At 37.7% G+C, this 25,264-nt stretch overlaps 2 protein-coding genes across 2 annotated transcripts in view; both read left to right on the top strand.

Annotated features, from left to right (window-relative positions):
- The window catches only part of LOC134663196 (cyclin-dependent kinase 10), a 108,981-nt gene that overhangs the window by 21,732 nt on the left and 61,985 nt on the right, over nt 1–25,264 (top strand). The gene's annotated exons all lie outside the window — the stretch shown is intronic.
- Nucleotides 14,036–18,012, top strand: LOC134647600 (N-acetylneuraminate lyase-like). The gene is made up of 5 exons (XM_063501956.1): nt 14,036–14,175; nt 15,343–15,511; nt 16,739–16,884; nt 17,312–17,483; nt 17,860–18,012. Exons 1-5 carry the CDS (start codon nt 14,056–14,058, stop codon nt 17,862–17,864), a joined length of 612 nt encoding a protein of 203 aa, XP_063358026.1. The 5' UTR covers nt 14,036–14,055; the 3' UTR covers nt 17,865–18,012.

Here is a 25,264-nt window from a genome sequence, read left to right as displayed (position 1 = left end):
GGTACTCGATGGAAGAAACTTGCAAAAAATGCAAGACCTAAACTTCTATCAAATTCAAGTCCTGGTCAATAGACAGGTCATGCCATACTATTAACGGTTGGCTTAATACATACAGGTAAATGTTTAGTTTTCATGTTACATCATTATATTAGTAGGTATGTTAATCACCCGATAAATATCGACAGTGCTTAACCAATTTCAAGCGTGTGTTTTGTCTCACTCAGTACCTACATGATTGTAATGCTCATGTAACATCTTAGCTATGGAAAATATCAAGTACTTACCACTAAAAGGATTCAGGGCGTGAGCCCGTCACCTCGATTCTGCATATAAAATGAGCCAGACCACAGGTAAGCAAGGAGTAAAATTGACTGCCCAGTTGTTCCTCAGTGTTTGCCCTAAATAAACCACAATTCTCTTTGAAAACTTAATTACGAGTCCTCCTCCACGACCAACTTGCCACGACAGCGTTGTTTCAACATTTTCTTAACGCTATTAACTGACTATTAAGAGGAGTGTCCCTTAACCCTCGGAAACGTAAATACGTGTGGCAACTCGCCGACTCCCGGCAGAACTTCGGCCTCTATTTGACTTGCTACCCCAGTAAATATTTCAGTTCTACTGTGGTAGGAGCCTCCATATAAATATCTTATACATTCTTGATTGAGCATCTTAGGGGACCCGAACAACAAAACAGATAAATTAATAGGTAGGCATTCGCAAACCCTAATAAATATTATTCAGTACAACCTTAATAACGGGTCTATTTCAGGATAAATAATTAATTTACGAGTAGCTAACGGTAATGAAATTATCACTTCTGTAGTTTTAATATAAACGTGTAAATTTTCTAGTATAGTGTTTTATGCACCTAGCACAAACTAGACAAGATTAACAATTAGGAATTAAGCACAGTTAGTTGAATAGGAGCGCATGTCACGGGCTAACTCTGAAACGAAATTGAGTTCAGTGCGAGTAGGGTTGCCGCGTCAATGTTGGTTTTAAATTTTAAACTTGCGTGTACAAATGATTATGTGTTCCTACTCGTACTTATAGTTTAGAGTAGCGAAATCTAGTTCATTGGAAGCAGGATAAATTTTAAAATATCACTAAACTAGAAAATATGAAATATGTTTAAAAGGAATTTAAATTTAGAAAGTTTTCTTAATACGTAAGCAATCTTACCACTATGCGTTTCAATGACATTAATACGAATGTATTCAAAAATATAGGTATAAGGACTCCACTAATGGACTAAAAAAAGGCAGTCATAGGACGCTAGTCAGAGAGGGTTAAACTGAGTTATTGGCAGCCCTAGCAAAACAAGCCCGGTCACCGCGAGGGTCAGGATGAAATATGAATTGAAATATGAGCGTCTCTATTTCGTTACCTAGATCGTGTTTTAATCAAAAAACTTTCCAATATAGGTGGATATAACCGAAATATTTCTACAGCAATTTATAGGCAAATTCTAACGTGCACCTGACATCATAACGATGTCAGTTAGGTATCATTCGCACGATCATTTTGTAATTATGCTAATGAGAATTGGCCGCTTAGTTAAAATATATTATTAACATATATAGTAGGTACTTATTTAATATTGCCTTCGGTTACCGCGACAATTATCTCCTCATGAATAAAACCACTATACTCCGCTTAAATAGTTTCATTTCATATATATTAATTTAATCGAAGAACATATCAAGACTACCAAAAGTCCAACACGAATACAAATTCTTTAAAATGCACTAAAATAAATCATGGTACGTACCTGTGTCCCTGTGCCAGAATGAGTATATCCGGGTAAGTCGCAGCCCTAGCGAAACGAACGCGGCCACTGCGAGGCCGGCCCTGGAAGCGGCTTATTGAGTCATGAATGAATATCAATAAGCAACTCAATTTCGTTACCTCCAGAACCGTATTTTAATCAAAACCTTTTCCAATATAGAGGTATCAATGCAATAATCCCCGCAACGAACAGTACGGGAAATGCATTATAACAGTAGCCAATCACGTGGCACAATTACTACATAGTATAAAACAAAGTCGCTTCCCGCTGTCTGTCTGTCTGTCTGTCTGTATGCTTAGATCTTTAAAACTACGCAACGGATTTAGATGCGGTTTTATTTAATAGATAGAGTGATTCAAGAGGAAGGTTTATGTATAATTTGTTAACCCGTGCGAAGCCGGGGCGGGTCACTAGTAAATAATAAAGTACAGCGCATCAGTATTGCAAATTCTTCTTTGCAATAAATCCAATAGAATTCTTGTTATGTCGTCTCCGTAATATTGACCTTAAATTACTTTACATTCGTATTGTATGTTGCATGTTTTCTACGTCGTATTTTTTAGCTGTTGAGTTAATTCAAAGAAACAGCTGGGCAAAGAGACGGTTATGCCAACGCGACATACAATTATTTGATGATAAGGTCAACCTAGGTAAATGCGTCACTTGAGAAAAATGCGTCTTTTAAAGATTTCTTCGAAACGCTAAACATTGTAACTATTATAGCCGTCTGCATTAAAAGTTGAGTGACCACACTTCAAACAGAGAGGGTTGCAATAGTTCTAAAATGTTCCGTTTAGAAGAAATCTTTAAAAGACGCATTTACCTCAAGTGACGCATTTACCTCGGTTGACCTTACATACCTACTTTTATAAGCTTTTATTTAACTTGCAATGTATGTAAGTATGTATGTATTTATCGGATTAAATCTAGCAAGCCATCTTCTCCCATTATTCCATTGAACTGAAACTTCACTATATAACATGTATAAGTCGGGTGCCAATGTAATATTATGGTAACATCGAGCGGCATCTGATGGTGGACACAGGAGGTTCCCATAGGAATGTGATAAAAACAACGCTTAACTAATTGTGTTTGGGTTTGTTACAATTGTCTCGATGAATTAGTTGCCTGTTGAAAGAAAAGTCTGCGATAAAAGCTTGTATCAAAAACAAAAGAATGGACAGAAAGCTTGCTATTATGTGAGGTATCAAAACCTACAATAACATAATATATGCTCAAAAATATAATTCATATTAAGAGGAAAATAAATAATAAACAAAGTACCTATGTGTTTGTTCGTGTGAGTACCTAATACATAAGACATATACCTACATAAAAGCTAATTTTGTATTTTTCGTGTTACTCTGTAACAAGCGCTCTGTTTTCTTCACCTAAGGTGGCAGCTGGGTGGTAGGTGCCTTTTATTTTGCCCACCATGTTGGCTGTCTCGCTGTACCTATAGCGAGCGCCACAGCAAATTAAAACTTTTCTATTTAGAAGAAACATTGCCCCAACAGTGCCGTGTGGGAGTACGAACAGAACTAATAATGCGGTATCTCGTTGAAAACAACTATTGTTTTTGTTTTCCCTATGTTTTGTCAATATCAAAGTTTGACGGAAATGTTCTTGTGTTCAAACAACGTCCCTTTGAAACAAGAATTGGATAACTTGCCAACTATTTTGTAATGACATATAATCACATATATCGGAGTTTTCGGTGCGGGACTGATTTGAGCAAGAGTAAAGATAAACAGATAGTTTAAATAGTCTTATAAAACATCATTTTATGCCTAAGCTCATAAAGACCCTCTTTATCTTTCAAAAACGGAAGAAAAATTTGCATTTTATACACAGAAGTGTCGAAGTAATTTGATAAAATTTTTGAGTTGAGATCTGACGTCGGAGAGATAAATTATGTTTTTTTTTTCATGTTAGGTGATGGTTAGGTGTTAAATTTAATAACGTTCATTTTGATTTGATTTGTACTGTTTTACAGTTAGTATTTTCCTAGCGTTGGAGTTGTAAAAGAAATTGTGTTTGACTTGGTAGCAAAGTTTGTTAAAATATAAAAAATGTTTTTTTTTTTATATTTAATCTTTTTGTTTAAATAATTATTCATAAGGTAGAAACTTGCTAGAGTACTACCTACTACCTATTCTTTGACTAATGTCAAACATACACCGCAGTATGTCCCGTTGTATAAATAGCTTACCACGAAATATACAGAAAGTTATACATCTAAACCTTGCTCAAGAATCACTTAGGTATTGATAGTGAAAACCGTATGAAAATCCGTTCAGTAGTTTTTGATTTATCGCGAACATACATACACACAAACAGACAGACGCGGGGGACTTTGTTTTATAAGGTGTATACTAGGTGATTGGAAGCGAAGTGATTGTTGGTTATTTTATAGTTACATGCGCAAATGCGCAAAACATGCGCATGTTGCAGGAGTTGAAGGCGTTCATATGCTACGGAGACTGCTTACCATCAGGCGGGTATGCTTGTTTGCCACCGACGTCGTAATAACAAAATACATACCTATACCTATACTCATTTACAAATCATGTCAAGTCCCAAGCATTTTTCACACACGTTGTTCTGAATCCGGAAGATTAAAGGATTTATCAAAAAGCCTTGAGGATAAAGCCGCGTTTCTATGGTTATAAGAGTTTTCACCCTCGCAGAAATAGTTTTCGTTTTTTCGTTATCTCTTAAACATAGCGATAAGCGTTCTTGTTATTCTGCGAACCTGGTATCAAACCGTGAATCTCAAAACAAAGTTTGCTCTATAATTTTTGAATATTATTATTGAAGGCAAAGTTTGACGAAACCAAATTAGTTATTTTCCTACCTACATGAGTTGATCGTAGCAACAGGAGCACGCACCAGCTCAAGTCAAGTGACAACAGTCTCATATATCTGCTAGGACAAAACTAGCCTTCAGGGTAAGCAGCGTGAAGTCGGCTAAGTGAGATAAATTGCTGTTTTAATTAATGCCCGCGTCGCCCGCTGGGGTGTTATTTCAATCGCGTACCGAGTCCAACTCTCAGGCTAACTAATCCTAGCGCGCACCCTAGTTACGCGTAGTTGATATGAACCCAAGGTCGCACTCACAAAGGTTAGCTTGACCATTTATATTCGCTTGCACTCGGCAAACAATGGGAATACGCGGCTTGGACGCCTGTGGCCGCTCCGGAAAATTCTCAAAGCCTAGAAGGCTTTAGCATGCAAATTACCACCACGATATTGACCTGATACCTAGAATGCGTTATTCTGAAGTTAAATTAATGCCTACGAATTGGACAAAGAATGTTTGTAACTGGGCTATCGATTTTTTCTTCATATCCTATTCAGTACGAGGTATTATTACCTATGTTCCCTATTGATTACCTGTGTCAAAAGTTCAACAGACAGGTTAATGACATCCTGTATTTTCTTTTCTATTTATTTTATTTAGTTCCATTATTATTGTCTCTTTGTCTTACATACAAAATATTGGATATCAAGGGCAAAATTTTCGCTTTGTATGGGCAACAGGAAACGTGTTCATTTCATTTTAATTAAAACGTTTTTGGCGCATTGCGGGAAATAAAGTCAGTAATTAGCGATCTTTTTTCATAATTATGAGTTGGTTAAGTAATTGCTGTTGTTATTTTCATGAATAAACTCGTTTCATTTGAACGATCAAAGTGGGTGTTAGGTCAGTATAAATTGTGAAATTTCAATTAGGGATTTGCATGGGGCACGTAATTTAAAAGTTAGGTAACCGCTACTCAGCATAATGTTTGGGAGATCGGCAAGTTTTAGTATTTAGTAGGGAACTTTACCGTCTCTATACTAACGCCGTAATCCCAGGATGTCGGGTGGCTTTGAACTAAAGTGCATCTCGGTTCGTCGATAGTCAAATCAATTTACTTCTGGCTACTAATTAAATTTGAATACATATTGACTGCAATTCTAATAAACAAGGTGTAATAAGAAATAGTGGGGATCTGTTTAGGGGCATATTCGGTATCGTGTTGTAGAAAAAATGCCCTTAAACTGCTTTTTTTGTTATTGTTACATACATATATGTAATTCGTTATTAAAACTGGTGGTTCAGTGAACTGTAGACCTCGCAAACGCAAAAAAATGAACAGACACAAAAAAAAACATTCGATTACCTATCGATCCCTCGCCACCAAAATTTCACCAGAATTGGTTGAAAAATGCGACCTGTAGGTAGGGGAGAACAGACGGCTAGCCGGATATAACAAAGCATTTTTGCTCCCAAGCTGAAACGGAAACGCTTTACGGTTAGTAAAATGTATATTGTATAGCTAAACATGTTTGGTAGTCATTTTCGTTATCAAACAAAAGGTTACCAGAAAGGCTTTTTAGGGTTCCGTAGCCAAATGGCAAAAAACGGAACCCTTATAGATTCGTCATGTCTGTCTGTCTGTCTGTCTGTCCGTCTGTCCGTCTGTCCGTCTGTCTGTCCGTCCGTATGTCACAGCCACTTTTCTCCGAAACTATAAGAACTATACTGTTGAAACTTGGTAAGTAGATGTATTCTGTGAACCGCATTAAGATTTTCACACAAAAATAGAAAAAAAACAATAAATTTTTGGGGTTCCCCATACTTCGAACTGAAACTCAAAAATTTTTTTTTCATCAAACCCATACGTGTGGGGTATCTATGGATAGGTCTTCAAAAATGATATTGAGGTTTCTAATATCATTTTTTTCTAAACTGAATAGTTTGCGCGAGAGACACGTCCAAAGTGGTAAAATGTGTGTCCCCCCCCCCTGTAACTTCTAAAATAAGAGAATGATAAAACTAAAAAAAATATATGATGTACATTACCATGTAAACTTCCACCGAAAATTGGTTTTAACGAGATCTAGTAAGTAGTTTTTTTTTATACGTCATAAATCGCCTAAATACGGAACCCTTCATGGGCGAGTCCGACTCGCACTTGGCCGCTTTTTTTATGGATGGAATACACAGAGCCTAAGTGACTTGGTAACAGTAGTTGTAGTTAGTACCCTTACACATTAACAAAAACCAGCCATTTCCTTAAAGAATCATAATATAAAGTGAACCATAGCCATGCACTCAAACCATATAAGCTCTCTAAGACCCATTATCCCGAAGTAATTTCAATAAAAAACCAACAAGTCGCCAAACCGCAAGATTAAAGTCTTGGCGTGATCCCGACAAATTGGCCGGCTAATGAGATAGTGGGGACGCGGGCGAGATTAAGCCTAAATGAATCAAAGTTATCCTTCGCCCTTTACTCGCGCTAAAGACTAACTCCCATAGACCCCGCTTTATGAATCATTATCTGGGAGACCGAGCTTTGCTGGGAAAACATAAAAACTCAAAAATGTGCGTTTTCCCAGAGATAAGACCTATTTAGATAGATTTTTAGCCGTATATAGCAAATTATTACCCTATATAGCAAATTTCATCTTTAGAGCCGTTTCCGAGATCCCCGAAATATATATATATATATAAATAAATATACTAGTGCCTCTGTGAGCTAGTAGACCTCGCGAGCATAGCTTATTGGCACCGTACACGATGACAGCGCCACACAGCGGTTTGATCAAAAAAAATTTTTATTTACTCATAGAATCTGGTCACAAAATTTCACAAGAATCGGTTGAAAATTTTGACCTGTAGAGGAGAACATCCGGACATACAAAAGCAAAATGCCAAAACGAGTCAAAAGTGTCAAAACGTAGACCTTCGTTACGCTTCGGTCAACAAGAATTGCTCGTTTAAAGGTATTATATAGATTAGATATACGAAGTATCGCGGTCACAACATATCGGCCCTGTTTGAGTCACTTATTAAATAGTTTAATTACTTTACCATCGATCGAACTACTCAGTTAAATTCCACTTATTTGGACGTTTCACATGTTAATCCCTAGAAAGTTTTCATGCTATATTTAATTTACGCACGAAAATCAAATAATCTCACCGTGTGGCGCCTTTGGTCCCCGCAAGTAGTTTCATATGCTACATCTAGTGGATAAGTCAACCGTGGTTTAACCTCGTCCTGCCCATTGTGATTCCTAAAGGACATATTCCATTTTAAGCAAGTCATAAATGAAGAGCCTGGATAGGTTGAATTTACACTGAAAATTCTTTTTTATTTTTACTTAAAACGTAAAACGTTAAATTTAAATGGCCTAAAATGAGTATGGTGGGCAGGACGAGGTTAAATGAATCAAAGTTATCCTTTCCCCTCACGCCCGCCGCCCGACGTTTCCAATTCCCAACGAAACGTCTGTCAACTCAACCGTAGTATCAAATCAAAATGTTCTCGATAAAGCATATGGTGGGGTGAGTTTGGTTTAGCTACTAGTATATATTCACTATTGTATTATCTGTGATATAGATAAGCTGTACTTATAGCTTAGCTATACTTTACGTAATACACAGATTTATATGAACACATCTGTGTCCCGGACGCCGTTGTTTTTACCTCGATAAGTCAAAAGAGTTGTGATATTGAGGATTCTAAAAGGTTCTTCAAAAGTCTACATTTATTTTCCAAAAAATGTAGCTATAATTTACTCTTATCTTCATATACTCACTTCGTTCGGTTTATTTTATCAATTCATCCATCGTTAAGTTCCCAAATATTGTATAATTTTCCACATGACAATCTCCGAAATTTGCCCTCTGGCCACGTGGTCCTTGTCGAATTGAAAACTTTTCTGTGTAATTTTCCAAGAGATTCCAAATCACTTTTTTTGCAAACTTGTACATCGGAAACGCATGTCCCCGCCCTTACAATACCGTCCTCATTATATTTTCCACTCTGCAGTCATCTCGGATGTGATAACATTAATTAACTCGTAATTTCACACCATTAAATTTGCATAAGCTTCATTCATTTATACTAAATCTTAATCATCACGAGTATGTTTACAAACATATTGAATTCTGGTACACAGGAGAACGACGATATTGCGTTTTAACTTGAAATGATCACGTACTCGCTACTCAGCTGAAATGAAAATGATCCCATTACATGCTGTAACCTAATATTGTAATGACGCAGACAGGGGGCGTACTCAGATTTATATTTAAAAATTGAATACCAATATCATATAAATTTCAGCGATGTTTGCTTAATTAGTTGCGAGATTGGGCCTTATTTGATTCAAGAAAGTGACATGGTGACGTAGCTACCACTGGCTGTGGCTACTTTACTTTTTTTTAATGGTAGAAAATTCTTAATTGCAAACCTAAGAAAAAGGTACAGCTTCTGGTAAAGTAATTGACTGAATAATTACCTATTGGCTGAACTGAATTTGAATTTGGTTTACAGAATTTAGCAAATTGTCTAAATTTAGATCCCCTATTATCACGAAATCATCAAAATATGAAGTTACATTATCACTTTCTGGCACGTTTTCTAGTCAAATAGGGCCTAGGGGGCCTAGCCAAGATGAGAATCGTTCGCAGAGAAAAGAAACGAAATTGTATCTGTCTCTATCGCACTAATGTTTCTGGTCGAAGAAATGACACTTTTGATACTGAAATGTTGGTATCGTATCGCTGCGACAAAATCATTGTTCGAATACGGCCGAATAGCGTTTCGTTTCGATTATGCAAACGATTGTCATTTTGGCTAGTCCCCCTGGTATCTTGTTTAAAAATCCTGAACACGCATCGTGGTTTGCACGCATTGCGCGCCACCGGCAAACATAATGACAAACAAAGGGCCCACGGGTGAGGGTTAATAAAATGATGACAAGCACCCGCATGCAATACCGCTGTTTGCAATTACAACTAATTGTATGTGAACTCGAACTCGATAATGCAGATTTGGTAAGGGTTTGATATTTAGTTGTGTTGAGCGGTGTCGTGTTCTATATTCCATATTCTGAGTTGAGCTCTCATGCTGTTTAACACCAAATAAATCACCAAAGAATTTCCAAGTACATACTTATTCATTTTAAGCCTTTGACCATACTTTGACTGACAATTTCGTAAGTCGTAGTCTTATGACTTATGATACAATGTTTACTTTTCTTTTTGTGATTCGGAATATGAATCGGTCATTAGGCTTTATTACATGAGCGTTAAAAAGATAGGTACCTAAGAAATCAATGAGAAAACACTAATATTACATGCTTCAGAGAGAGTTCAGAAAAATGGCTATGAAATAGAAAGGAAAAGGAAAAGTCCGTGAAAATGCCTAAAGCGTTAAATTTACAATGAGTGGTGGTTTGTCTGGCCGGTGGGCGCGCCTGATTCTCGTAGGTACCTGCCGCCCGCCCTTCGCAGAAACTTTAAAATTCAATGTTAATAACCGCACTTGTTGCCAACGTAAATTATGCCAGCTATGGTGAAAGCAATTTTAATAAGTAAATGAAGTTCCTTTTATGATGAAACTAAGTTAAATATGAATATAAACATGTATGTATACCTAGGTTCTACATAAGAATTAATTATTTGCTATACATACCGTCGCCATCTAAGTGGATAAAATTATCCCCATCGTAGGTAAAAAATAAAGAATACATTAGTACAATACAATTATTCAATGGTGCTTTTTTAAAACATATAGCCTTCTATTTCCAATTACTTACAGAACAATGTTACATCTCAATCTGTTGATTACATCTCAAGATAGTACCTACAGCAGCAAAGTTGCCCGTATATCTTTAATAAATTTAGACCAGGATCTCTAGAAGATTGTCGTATGCAATTCGACCGGATCCTTGTAGTGGTGTTCCTAGCCTTCCTAGGCTTCAAGAAATTCGATGTTGCCAGACTGAAAAGGAGTGCCGTTACCCCCACCAGCCCCTTTAATGTCCCCCTTTCAATTCTTATACATCCGTTCATTGAGTCGCGTAATTAACAGTGATTTTAATTAGAATATTTGATCTTCATGGCATGGTGATCGTGACTGACATCAAAGTCCCTGCACCCCCGTCACCCCGGAATTTATTTTGTGAAAGTGGAGTGCTAGAGTCTGTGCGGAAAGAGAAGAGTCGTGGAATGTATGGAGCCCAATACAATCCACGACTCTTCTCTTTCCGCACAAACTCTATCCGATTTTTTAAATCGGTTATCTAGTTTCAAATTGATTGATAAGATATTTACCTACTGTCTAAACACTATCGAGCTCGCTCCAATAAATAAGCGTAGGAGAGATGCACTCCACTCGAGGTCTCATACCGCCGCGTCGTACTTTACAAACATTAAGCTAGTTTCTAATGTAAATATCGCATCCGCTGTTAACATTGAAGTGTACATTTTTGTATTTACCTACCGTATACGTTTAAGTGTTAAGTTTTAATCACTTAACGCCATCTTCAACTAAATATTTCAAAGTGAACTGATAATTATCTCTTAGAGAAAATTTTTTTTTCGGTCGCTACAGTCATTATCTTCTGTTTTCATTATTTGTTTTGTAAAATACATTAAAGTGTGCATATATAATCATAGTCCGGTTTCCTTACGATGTTTTCCTTCACCGAAAAGCAACCGGTATCAAATAATATTTCGTACATAAGTTCCGAAAAACTCTTTGGTACGTGCCGGGGTTTGAACCCGTGACCTCCGGATTGAAAGTCGCACGTTCTTACCGCTAGGCCACCAGCGCTTTCAAAAAAGTCACGAGACTATTTTCTTAGATTATTTAAGTTTCGATTGGTATGTCTATTAACGACAACCTAATACATAAAAGTGACATATCATACACAAAAAAAGATAATATAGGTACTTAAATAGCTCAATTACAAAAATGTTGAGGCACCGGTTATCAGTGTTCTATATTTACTAGCATCTATATTTATTATAAATATTAAACTTTATACTTGGCAAATATTATGACATTTATGACTATTGATGTTTATGTCCATGTCGGCGGCAGATCGTAAAATCGGGCATATCGAGATATTCCTAGGCATATCATGAAACGCCGCCATTTCATGATCTGACTAAGATTAACCCAGGCGTATCACGATCTGCCTTATAAAAGAGGCGGCAGATCGGTCAGACCAATGTATTCGTTGATATTCCTAGCTTCATACCGGGCGCATCGTAAAATAATTGATGAGATATTCCTAGGCATATCATGAAACGCCGCCATTTCATGATCTGACTAAAATTAACTCAGGCATATCACGATCTGTCTTATAAAAGATTCGGCAGATCGATGGGAGCAATGTATTCGTCGAATTCCTAGCTTCATTCATACCGATCGCATCGTAAAATAATTGCATTTTTTGCAACTGGTGGCGCTGCATTCTATATGGCGCTGCGTCCGAGTCCAGCCCTAGTAGCACGGTCGCATTTTTATCGTTTATCACCATGCCTGTCACGTTCTAACAAGTAAGTAAGTGCGAAAGTGACGGGCATAGTGATAGTCGATAAAATTGGAACCGTGCTGAGCCCGGTTGCCAGATCGTACCTTTTAATACAAGTTTACGTTCCTTTTGAGCCTTGAGGTTTGCTCGATATGGCTGGTGGTCGCTAGGCAGATCATGAAATGCCGGCGTTTCATGATCTGCCTAGAAATATCACCCATTGATGTTTTCACGATATGGCTGGTGGTCGCGCTAGGCAGATCATGAAATGCCGGCGTTTCATGATCTGCCTAGGAATATCACCCCTTGAGGTTTACACGATATGGCTGGTTGTCGCTAGGCAGATCATGAAATGCCGGCGTTTCATGATCTGCCTAGGAATATCACCCCTTGAGGTTTACACGATATGGCTGGTTGTCGCTAGGCAGATTATGAAATGCCGGCGTTTCATGATCTGCCTAGGAATATCATCCCTTGAGGTTTGCACGATATGGCTGGTCGTCGCTAGGCAGATCATGAAATGCCGGCGTTTCATGATCTGCCTAGGAATATCACCCCTTGAGGTATGCACGATATGGCTGGTCGTCGCTAGGCAGATCATGAAATGCCGGCGTTTCATGATCTGCCTAGGAATATCACCCATTGATGTTTTCACGATATGGCTGGTGGTCGCGCTAGGCAGATCATGAAATGCCGGCGTTTCATGATCTGCCTAGGAATATCACCCCTTGAGGTTTGCACGATATGGCTGGTTGTCGCTAGGCAGATCATGAAATGCCGGCGCTTCATGATCTGCCTAGGAATATCACCCCTGAGGTTTGCACGATATGGCTGGTCGTCGCTAGGCAGATCATGAAATGCCGGCGTTTCATGATCTGCCTAGGAATATCACCCATTAAGGTTTGCACGATATGGCTGGTGGTCGCGCTAGGCAGATCATGAAATGCCGGCGTTTCATGACCTGCCTAGGAATATCACCCCTTGAGGTTTGCACGATATGGCTGGTCGTCGTTAGGCAGATCATGAAATGCCGGCGTTTCATGATCTGCCTAGGAATATCACCCCTTGAGGTTTGCACGATATGGCTGGTCGTCGCTAGGCAGATCATGAAATGCCGGCGTTTCATGATCTGCCTAGGAATATCACCCCTTGAGGTTTGCACGATATGGCTGGTGGTAGCTAGGCAGATCATGAAATGCCGGCGTTTCATGATCTGCCTAGGAATATCACCCCTTGAGTTTGCACGATATGGCTGATGGTCGCACTAGGCAGATCATGAAATGCCGGCATTTCATGATATCCCTAGCTAGGAATATCACACCCTACTATTTGATATGCCTAAACGTCGCTAGGCAAATCGTCAAACGTTGATGTTTGAACGATATGGCTGGTAGTCGCTAGTCAGATCATGAAATGGCGGCGTTTCATGATATACCTAGGAATATCTCGATATGGCCGATTTTACGATCTGCCTCCGACATCCATAAATCATAAGGATATCATTTTCTGACAATCGAAATTCGAAACAGTAAGTTTATGGGAAACAAAGGGATGACATTAAAAAGATATGATTAACGACCATTAGTACGATGAAATATAATGCCTTAAAAGATTTCTGAATAATTATTGATAGATCTTTGAATGTTATACTCATCACTTTTATAACTTTTGTGATTATAGTGTTTAATATTATAGATCATTAATATTAGAACTATGAAACGTTGTACTTAACAAAAATTATGACTATTGATGATTATGTCCATAAATCATATGGATATCAATTTCTGAGTATCGAAATTCGAAGCAATAAATATGTGGGAAACAAAGGGATCCCACCAAAAGTGTTATGGTATAACCACATGCCACTATTTATAAGAAAAACCTATAAATTTTCTAAGCATTTTCTTTTTAGTCGGCGGCACGACTGGCGAACACATGATCAGTGTGGCCGACAGAAAAAAGGTTATAGGTTCTTGGTTGGTCGCCGTCAAGCCCGCCGGCATACACGTCATGGTGCAAGTCGACGGGGCGCCTATCGCCGACGTCCAGAAATTGGTAAGGATCCTGCCGGGAATAATCAATAAGAAATCTAGAGAAACACCAAAATCTCAGGAACCGATCGAGTCTAATGGATAACCCAGGGAGGTCGAGAAATGCTTATGTCATTAAACTCTTTTAATCACAGATGAAAATGCTTATAAACTAACAGAAAATCTCCGGCCTAATAACCTTCTTTATTCTATCTCCAGACTACCAAGCTTCGAGAGCGAATGTATTATAAAATTTATCAACTTAGTACCTATGATTTTATTAATCACTTACTCCAGTGTACATTAGTACCTATAGGTATGTACTATTAGAAGTATTAGAACAAATCAAATTATTTTCAGAATATATTTTAATTTGTTTTTATTTCAAGTAGAAACACTACTATTATAAATTATAAATTCGACCTATGCCGCTGTAGCCCGGTTGCCGAACGGCAACAGGCACCTGCCGCGATAGCAGAGGACGCTGGTTCGATTTGAGCCTGGGGTACTGATGTGCCTAAGGAAACTTTCCAAAATTGCGAAATGTTTCGGAAATTTAACGTAGGAAAAATTCGGAAAATTTCTTACATTTTTGTATGAGAATTGAAACTTTTCAATTTTAAATTAAGATTTCCCATATTTCCTAGAGAAAGTTTCATGAAATTTCCGAGAATTTTATGGAAACTTTCCGCAACTTGCACATCTGTAGCCTGGGGCACTGGATGCCTGGGTCACTTTTTCTTAGTATATGACATTTATTTCAGTTTATTAGTATAGGTACCTAATGTCAGCTACGACTGCTACGAGATACGGTCGCTGTGTGCCTAAGCAATAATTCATTTGCTGGACAATGGAGGCTTTAATACATCTCTGTGGATGTCGATGGCAACGGCACGTTTTACCGTCACTATAAAGCAGCCACCTAGACGTATAAGATTCTATGCAGAGGTTTACCGTTTCGGTAACGGCTGCGGCATATTGCGGATGTGAACTTTAATATCTGCTTATCATATTGTACTTGTACAATGTCTAAATCTCTTGATTATTTGTCTCTTTTTAACAAGCAAATTACAAAATGACGGATAAAGATAAACGATTATCAAGGGTTTAACACATGTAACATAACCCATGAACTTTTGCAGTCATGTAATTTGTCTGTTTTTTTTTTGTACATAAGCAATTTCTGTTTCAGGCCAAATATTGCCAGTCAGTAGGCGTGGATTCTTTCCTCACGATGCCAGAGCTGTACTTCAAGCCCAAGAATGCGGACGAATTAGTCTCCTATGTAGAACTGGTCGTCCAGGCAGCGCCGAAGCTACCTGTACTCTATTACCACAATCCCCCCAGGAGCAGAGTTGAAGGTACATACGTTTCTTGATTACAGGCCATACTTACGAAAGAATCTTCCACAAAATGCTTCAAAGATTTCATTGAATATATTGTTAATGTCAATTTAAAATCTTGCAACGGCACTTAAAACGAAATCACTCATCTGTTCATTCCTTCATTTCTCATTCTCATTCTTCACCACACACACACACACACACACACACACACACACACACACACACACACACACACACACACACACACACACACACACACACACACACACATACTACACTTCACAATCACAAAACACAAACACCATAATATCCCGACTAGAACAATTGCACACCTGGAAACAAAGTGTATACCGATAGCGCCGCGTTTCCAGAAACAAAACACTATCAAAAAAAAGAGTGTGCGGAAAGAGAAGAGTCGTGGAATATATGGGGCCCAATACATTTCACGACTCTTCTCTTTCCGCACAGACTCTACTACAGTTACAGCTACAGATTTTCGCTAAATGCTTAGTTCGTTAAATGCATTAGAGTACTACATTATGAAGTTGTTGGCTGATATCGGGTATACCTAGTAGGTACACAGAACGTTTGAGATGATAGTTTATAATAAATAGTCAATTCGCTCTATTTCGATGGAGATATTGTCATTTGTGAGGTATTACGCTAAAGCCGGGCGGAAACTTCTATCGCTTACTTAATTGCACCAACTAATACTTACCTATTTTTTCTCCAAAATATTTTGTTAGTTATTATTTGAAAAATATCCAAGCATTTCAAGAAAATTATAGCCATTCATACATACGTACACTCAAATAACAAACTATCGTCCCTGTAGTCAAGTACAGCACTTTCCAGCAACTTTGTTGGCGTTTAATTAAAACCACCCATTATTTTACTTAAGATTAAATTGAAATTCATTATAAGTTTTGGGACGGCAGGAAAACTTACCTGTAATTTCCATTCGCACTCATAATTGCATGGCGTTATTGTGCTCCTCACGCGTTATTGCAAACAAAAATACCTACAGAAATGTTAACAACGACTTTATAAATGAAATAATAACTAATTCATACAAATAAGCAAGTAAGTGTAACGGGTTAGCACTGATTGACTAGCGCGTTATTATCTCGCGGATTAGCAAAGTAATTATTTTTTGTTTTAATTAATATGGGGTTCCGCAAAGTAACGCCCCTGTCTAAATTAGTCTGGGAGCGGTTTTCTAATAATTAACTTTTTTTACAGTAAACGCACCGGAATTTGTAGCTAAAGCGACGGCTCGCATTCCTAATTTTAAAGGCATTAAGTATTCCCCGAAAGACTTGAGCGAGGCTGCTCAAGTGCTGAGGGTCCTGAAGGAAGGACAGGAGATGTTCGTATCAGCTTATACCGTGAGTTTAATTCTTCACAGAGTTCGACTAAGTTGACGTGGCGTACAACATTAGCGTAACTTCCACAGTAGGTACAGTCAAGGGTCAAAATAAATCTTATGTCGGCGAATAAAAGAACTAAGGGACATATTTTGAGTAAGTTGTATGCTGCACCCTTATGAAGATTATGATAAATTTGATAACCACACTAGGTATACGAAAGAAATTGTCCACTGTCACTTGCTAATTTTTTTTACAATTTTTTTTTCAATCTCACACCGGAGGATCCCGAAGACCGGGCAAAGTGGAGAAGACTGAGCAGGAAAGCGGACTCTGGCGCTTATAGGCCGGGAAAACGCTAGGTTGAAGAAGAAGATTCTTTTTTTTTGTATACACTTAAAAAAGGTTCTTTATTAATATTACCGATTTTTTCGTTTTATTTTTCTAGTTATTAGCTCCAGCAGCGCTGCTCGGCGTGAAGAACTTCATGTGCATATCCTTCAACTTGTTCCCGAAGCTGGCACAGGATATCATAGCGGCTGTGGAGGCCAGCGACGTCCCGAAAGCGCGCGCGCTGCAGGAGACTCTTAGCCTTGCGATAGAGGCCCATACAGCTGAGGGTACGTATAAGAGCTTCTCAACATTATCGGATCCGATATTGGATGTAGATCCCTTGGAGAAAAAGAGCTGCTAGTGAGTGCCCTATAATGGCGTCAAGCAGTTTTTGTAAACAATAATATGTCAACTATAAGTCCCTTTGGCCCTTGTTGGGTTTTCTTGCTTCAAGAAATGTTCAAGAATTTGTTTTGATCATTTAGTAGGTATCTCTCTCTTTATAGAACTGAATGGGTTCTACGGAAGTCCAGCGCTGGCATTATGCTGAGTTGGGCCCATTTCATGATGCGCACCTAATGTTCTATTTCTCTGTTTTTGTTGTCTGTACTTGTTCGTACATGTTTTGTGATTGTCATGAATAAATGCATTTTATCTTTTTAGGTTAATTGGTACCAGCGATCAAAGCTGGCATGGAGATCATAACTGGCGTGGAAGTTGGCCCGCCATCTCAGGTCAACAAGCCGCTATCCCCCGAAGCAAAAATGCGGATTGAGGACAAACTCAGGGCGCTTAAACTAGTCAAATATAATTGAGGTCAAAAACTGTTTACGGGAAAGCCCGACAGAAAGCATCAGGCGTTAAGTTTAAAATGAGAGCATATTCAGAACTAACGTTTGTCTGTGTATAAACATGACAATTTTTTATAATTCAAGTTCGTTTATTTTATACCTACCGAATGTTATAATTATACTAACGGGGCCTACGATAAAAAAACAACACGATAACATTGTGATTTGAATTAGCAACTAAAGGGTTACTAAGGGGTACTAGTCCGCCTAAATTGATGAGCCAGGTACCTATGCCGTGGAACAGTCTAGTTGATAATGCTTCCACTCGGCTTTCGGTTTAGTCATGTTGAGCAGATTGTAAGTATTGCTTTTAAATTCTGGTAGAACGGCGACGTCCACGATACTCTATTACTATTGCGAATTGCGATAAACGACATGTGACTGCATACTATGATACTATCTCATATATTTAATCCGGGACTTTAACGAGGCGGTAAAAATTGCTGTCGGCGTAGACTTCCACAATAAAAGGTACCAAGCAGGATAAAATAAAAGCGAGGTTTTTGTGCGGCCTGTATTATAAAATACATTTGATAGCGCCTATAATAATTATAACGTAAGGGATGATATAGGTCGCGCGATCCTGCGTTTTATAGATTTTCGATGATAGTCAAAAGGCAACGACTTTGGTTGGCATAAAGCCAAAACCATGATTGCAAATTACGTACGCCGTTAGTAATAGGTACACACTCTTAATACAAAATAGGATAGTCGTTGATATTTATTTTGTTTGGTTAATAGTAACTGTAGCCCCAAAAATATCATGTAATATTTTCTTTAAACTTCGGTGATTTGGAGATGCAATAATCTAGAACAAAAATTATTACACTCATAAAAGTTTTTGTAGCTCAATATAGGTGGCTAATTTGTCCAGATTCGTACCTACAGTAGGTAGGTAGCTACACGGAAAAATGATGAAGACTATTATTACCGTTTGACGAGCTAGCAAGGCTAGCTCAATTCCACCATTCCTAATGTCCACTCATACCGACGTTAGTTTACGAGCTCGCTGACCCAATATTATGTACTTTTTACAACCCCCGTCATCACGCAGCTATGTTTTACGACAAATATCATTTTATAGCGCAACGAGCACCTCAACAGTATCTTATTACAGCTTGGAAAATAACAAAGCTGATGGTTGCTGCCAGACAGAGGACGTATTCAGATCTTAAAAATATGATACCTACTATCTACCTATCTGCCTATTGGTGGAAAATATATAAGAGTGGGTCGAGTAGGAATTTTCCTAGGAGTGGGAAACTAAAAATACTAATAAGTATAGGAAGGTTTAAAACAAATTTAAACTATTTACACTGCGTTCCAAAACCCTCATAGCTGATGATGATGGAATTGTGACCGCCAAGCAGAAAGGAATGGATCCAGCCATGTCTACTGCATACAACCGCAGAGGTCGGCTTATGGAATGCTCCCGGTATTGAGTTTGTATGGCGAGAACCGGGAATTCACGGTTCCGGTACTGTATTTTTATAGAAAACTAGTACCGGGAGCACTCCCTAATAGATAGGCTAAACTACTCACACAACGAGCAACGGCAACGAGCCGGTAGACTAAGGGAAAATAGTGGACTGCACGAAGCACCTCGAATATGACGACACTTCTACATGCAAGGTAGACCCTCTCAACGATTGGCCTGTTTTGTTAAGTGACTGGAAATGTACATTTCTTTTAAATAAATATACTTAAACAATGTACTTAAGTACTTACCTATTGAGAAACTTTTAAAATTATATGAGATTGTAGACTCGGAAAGCAAAGTATAAGTTACATGAGCGCTTCTATTAAACTAAAAATACAGAACATATAAGACTAAAACCACGCGTAATTATCCCAAGAGAAAGGGTAATATAAAGTTAGTGGCTTTTAACATGTTCAAGCGTTCAGCAAACTGCGGCGGCTCGCTGGAACTTCAAATGCAAACTCCACGTTAGAGTTATCGCACGCGAAACGAAGATAATTTGAATAATATTCAAGAGAAATTTAATTTATCTTATAAAACTTAAATTCACGAATCGAGCACAAACCAAACAAAAATATTTATACTACAAATTTACAAGAAGAACGGATTCTGAACTGAATAATTTATTAGAGCGTAGGAGGTTTTGTTTACTAGATATGCCTACCTATCGTAGCTAATAATTAATAGTCTTTCTGCGAGTGGCTTATCCAATTAACACTGTTTATTTCCGTTAATAAATGGTTATTTGTTTTACAAGGGGGCAAACCTGTTGTTTAACTGCTCGTGCTAATAGGTATTGATACCCGAGCAAGCGAAAAATTCCAAAATTGAACCACGAGCTTAGCGAATGGTTCGAAAATGGAATCTTGGGCATTGCGAGGGTTAAACAAAATTTGCCCCCGAGTGAAACATAAAAATGTTCACCACACCAACCCGAAGAAAATATTAACTGGAAGATATCAAACAAAATAAAATCTAAATGAATGTTATTAAATATTGTTCATAAAAACTCATTATTCAAATTCTACCAGAAAACATAAGAAAACAACTCAAATTCATGCTTTTTACTTTGCCTCGCGTGTGAATAAAATGCAACTTTGCTATCTATTTTTGAACAATCAAGAGAGCCTTTACCAGTTGGTGTGGTGAAAACATAATTATAATTATAATGATGGCTTTCAAAACTCGATGTCACAGTCGAAATGTCAAATTTTGCAATGCGGCTTGACAATCCGTTAACAATTGGGGTTAGCCAACTAAACGCACTGCCCCAATGAGACAGCGAGGTTTCCGACGCAGTACCCGAAAATATCATCGATGTATTTTATAGACTTTTGTAGATTTATCAATCGCTCGACCGATTTTGATCAAATTTAATGGGACAACCTATGAAAAAAAAAAGAATTTTCCAAATCGGTTTAAGCGTCTTCGAGTAATCGGGGAACATACCTACATAAAAAAAAGATTCCGACGAATTGAGAACCTCCTCCTTTTTTGAAGACGGTTAAAAAAGTAAACCAATGTTATGACCTGTGATCATTTCACATATCTTAATATGTACATATTCGGAAGAAGTTAATGTATATACTAAAGTGTAAAAAATACAAATAGAATATACCTTTACTTACATAGCAGAAATAAATAGTAACGGGACTACGGGTTGTTGTTTTTTTTAAGACTATTTTTTTATGTTAGGCGCTGCAGATATGTATTAAAATAAAAATTCTACTCAAATCTACGTACCCGTGGACTTTTCTGGGCAGGTACATAATGTGCATACAGCCGCGGAATGTTCTGTAAACAGACTGCGGAAACATTTGAATAAGTTGGATGATGATAACAAATCCTGTTTCCCTCGCTCCATACTTTTTATATCATTTTGTAAGCACCATTTTCATTGTTTTTTTATCGTAGCAAATTTCTAAGTCGAGAAGCCAGTATGTAATTTCCTATTTATTTTCTGTCTAGCCCAACATTATGATGTAATCGTGTGAATATTTAATAGAAACGAAGAGAAATAAAAATTATGGGCTGGGTGTATCTAGGCTTAAACCAAGTAGCGCGTAACGCGTATTGACAAATAAAACTCTAAAAGTAAAAGTTTAAGTTGCTCTTGCCTCTTATGTAGCTCATCGGGAGTATTATAACAAATATTTATAAAAGCACTCAGTAAATTATAACGAATAGCAATTCCGCATGTTCATAACTTTACGTCTAGCAAGACATTCTGCCACATGCTTTTGTAGGCACTCTCAAAAGCAGCGCAATTTATTTAATGGACCGGATAGTTTGTTTCTCCACAATTTTCACGACATACGAGGTGTTGCGGTGTTCTATACTTAGCTACTGTGGCTGTTTTTCAAGAAAATATTTTAGAGTATCAAGAGTATACTTTGAAATAATATTTCACAAGTGTTGCACGAGTGATTTAATAGTTTTTGTGCACAAGAGAGCTAAGTTAGTTTTTGCTGTGAGTGCTGATTTAAAGCCCTGAGGTAAAGAAGAATCTTGAGCGTAGGGACGCCGTACTTATGCTATGGGGGTTAAAAATAAATAAAATATATGTACCTACATACGTGGTAATTCGATTAGGTTTACTTGAGTTTTGCCTTTTTTGCAAATAGATATGGTCAAAACATTCATGTTAGGTTTACAAAAAATCCCTAGAAATGATGAAAACCCCTGAACAGCGGGAATAGAATATCGCTGGTGTCTGAAAGATGTGAATACATCAAGCGCATGTCAACCGTGCATCTTGCATGCACGTTCTGCCGCCGGCGGTTTATTCCACATTATTTCTCCCGGTGCGCAGTTAATATTCCGGACCAGTCTCCAGAACATCCCCACGGGGAATACAAATTCATACAATTCCACACTAAGAGTATGAAATGGTTTGGCAAACGTCGCGAATGCAGTTGCACGCGAAAGGTACAGTTGAGCTAAAGACTTAAGTTATGTGTTCGGTTCTATTCAGAACTTTATTCGTACTCGTACTTATATTTAGTTTAATAGAATTCTCAACCGTTCGTAAAATGGAGGAAGTGTCTTTCCTTTTTGGCTGTGAGTAGGCAAAAGGATGGAGTCTGCTTATCGAATTTATCAACTAGAAATTATGAAATACACATAAGTACTTATTTACTCATAAATGCCTAGTTATTATCATTAGTATACATATACAATAAAAAGCCCAACACCGTCTGTGCCGTGCTGATATTGATACCCAAGTAAGAAAGATTTCAAATTAGACGAAAATTATACGAAAAGTGGAATCTTAAGCGTTGCGACGATTTCAAAGGCACGGAGTGAAACACAAAAATTGACACCATACCAATGCGAGGAAAATACTAACTGTAAAACTTCAAACAAAATCAAACCAAATTAAATCTAAATTATTTATTAAATGTTAATAATACAAAATCATCAACGTTTTCGTAGCGCTACGCTCGTAGCAGATCCCAGCATTTTTCCCCTTTGTAGAGGAAAGCAAGTATGGGTTCCCGGCACTCAATGTGTTAACTTCATAATTTTTTTTTGTTCAAATAAATATCACATTGGTATCAAAAAATAAAAAAAATAAGTAGACCGAAACTAATTCAGTTTGCAACCCCAAGGCCTGTGGCACCTTTAGGGTAACATCCCATTTCTAACCGCAGCTGCACTACCGGTACTGAACGCGTCGCTGTTACTGTCAATTTCCGTAGTAAAACGAACAGTAGTGCAGCTGCGGTTGGAAATAGACTGTCACCTGTAAACGGTCTACATACCCCATGTTCATCACATCCCGCGATCGCTTGCTCGAACCCTGCGGCCGCGGTGTCAACGAGCAAACAAGATTTTTGATGTAAAACATGTAAATAAGGAAACGAAATTCAATCACGCAAAAATAAGCCCTGAGATTAAACGTTTATTCAAAATTAGGGGATGTTAATAATACTGGCATAAAGAGAGCGATAGCGGAAAAAAATAAAAGTCACCACCTTGCTGTTTAATTATTTTTAATTTACATTTTTACTTAACAATAAAAATCATTTTAACATGTTTAGAATGAGCAAGTATCAGTATATCGTTAGTCTTAGACGCCATCGGTGTTTTTGTGGGTCATATACAGATTTTTCAAATATATTGCATATACCTAAGTGATGATTGCAGATAAGGATTCAATCAGAATATTAAACTTTGTCGCCTTTGGCTTAATTTGACTATGTCCACAGACGTAAATCCAAAACCTGTGTATAACCCATGAATAGCTACTACGTAAGTAAGCTTGTTGTCTTGTTTTACCTATATGTAGCTAAGTCGAATTTACCTTATCTTTATCTTATCTTATTAACCCAAACACCGATGACTTTACTAGATAGTAAAAAAAACAATAACAACGTAACTGCTATCTTATTATATTCTAGCTAAGTATAATTTGTTACAATGATACATTGTAAAATTCTAGTCAGGTCTAAGGGCTGATTTAGACGGCGCGCGAACTCGCATACTTTGCGAGTGAACTTTGATTTTAGTTACATTGCGGACCATTGAGGTTACATCAATTCGGCCGACCGATCAAACGACGCAATGTAATCAAACTCGCATACGAGTTCTCGCCCCAAGTCAGATGTCATAGGCACCAAGCAAATAAAAACAATGGATGGAGAAATAAACACACACAGAAACATTGTGTAGAACTCAGAGCACCAACAAAACATCGTTGTTTGAGCTGCTACATAGAATAACTTATTTGTCGATACTATCTAGTTTCAGGATACAGCGTGGCTTATCCTACAAGCGGTTCACAAATAGGTAACGGTGGAACAGCGGGGCCCCGAGTTGAATATACATTTACTTGCAGACAGCCTTAGTATACACTCATATGTAAATACATATAGGGTGTAAATATGTACATACATATAGGGCGTAAAAATGCGTAAAAATACTCTATTACTACGTTCAATATTACATTTATTCTACAATTAATTAGTTTTCCTCTTATGTAAAATATATTTTTCACCTCAGCAGCTCGAACAAGGGTACTTTGCTCACTGTTTTTAGGTAGCAAAGTACCCTTGTTCTAGCTGCTGAGGTGAAAACTTAATTGTTGGTATATCTTAAGAAAACATGAGTGAATAGAGGTAAGTGATGAAGAAGGAATACATTTTTCGGGTTCTCTAATATGTTCTCACTGCTGAGGTGAAAAGTTTTGTGAACTACACGAGATCAAAGTTATTTACATCTCGTGCGCTTTTGAGTCCCTTACTACGCTCAAGATTCTAAATTAGATTCACTCGCTACGCTCGTGAATCTAGTATAGAATCTTTCGCTTGCACGGAACTCAAAATAAGCACTCGAAGAAATATCAAACTTTGATCTCTTGTTGTACAAATAACTATTGTATTTACAAGCGTTTTAAAAATTTAACTTCAACCAAATTGTAGTTTATAAATTATACCTAATTCTAGGGGTCACATTGGCTGAGGCTGGCAGTTGAATGAAAGTTAGTTAGATCGGGTCTAACTTGTAATGACATTATATATTTATTAAATAGGATTTTCACTCTCATGTTACCTTGAGATAAAATCAAAGTAACTCTGAAAATTGTATTTGTGTAAAAATATCAGTAGGTACTAGGTACTCGTTATCAGATTATACATTGTATATAAATCCATCCCAGAGTCTTGAAACTTCAATGGTAAGAGAGTGTCATCGAGACACGCAGCGGCTTGCATACGAACTTAAATTTCCCTAGTCC

Source organism: Cydia amplana, chromosome 4 (genome assembly GCF_948474715.1).
Source record: "Cydia amplana chromosome 4, ilCydAmpl1.1, whole genome shotgun sequence".
In the NCBI taxonomy this organism is placed as follows: domain Eukaryota; kingdom Metazoa; phylum Arthropoda; class Insecta; order Lepidoptera; family Tortricidae; genus Cydia; species Cydia amplana.
Note: the sequence above shows the minus strand (reverse complement) of the source record. Positions and strands in the feature narration are given on the sequence as shown.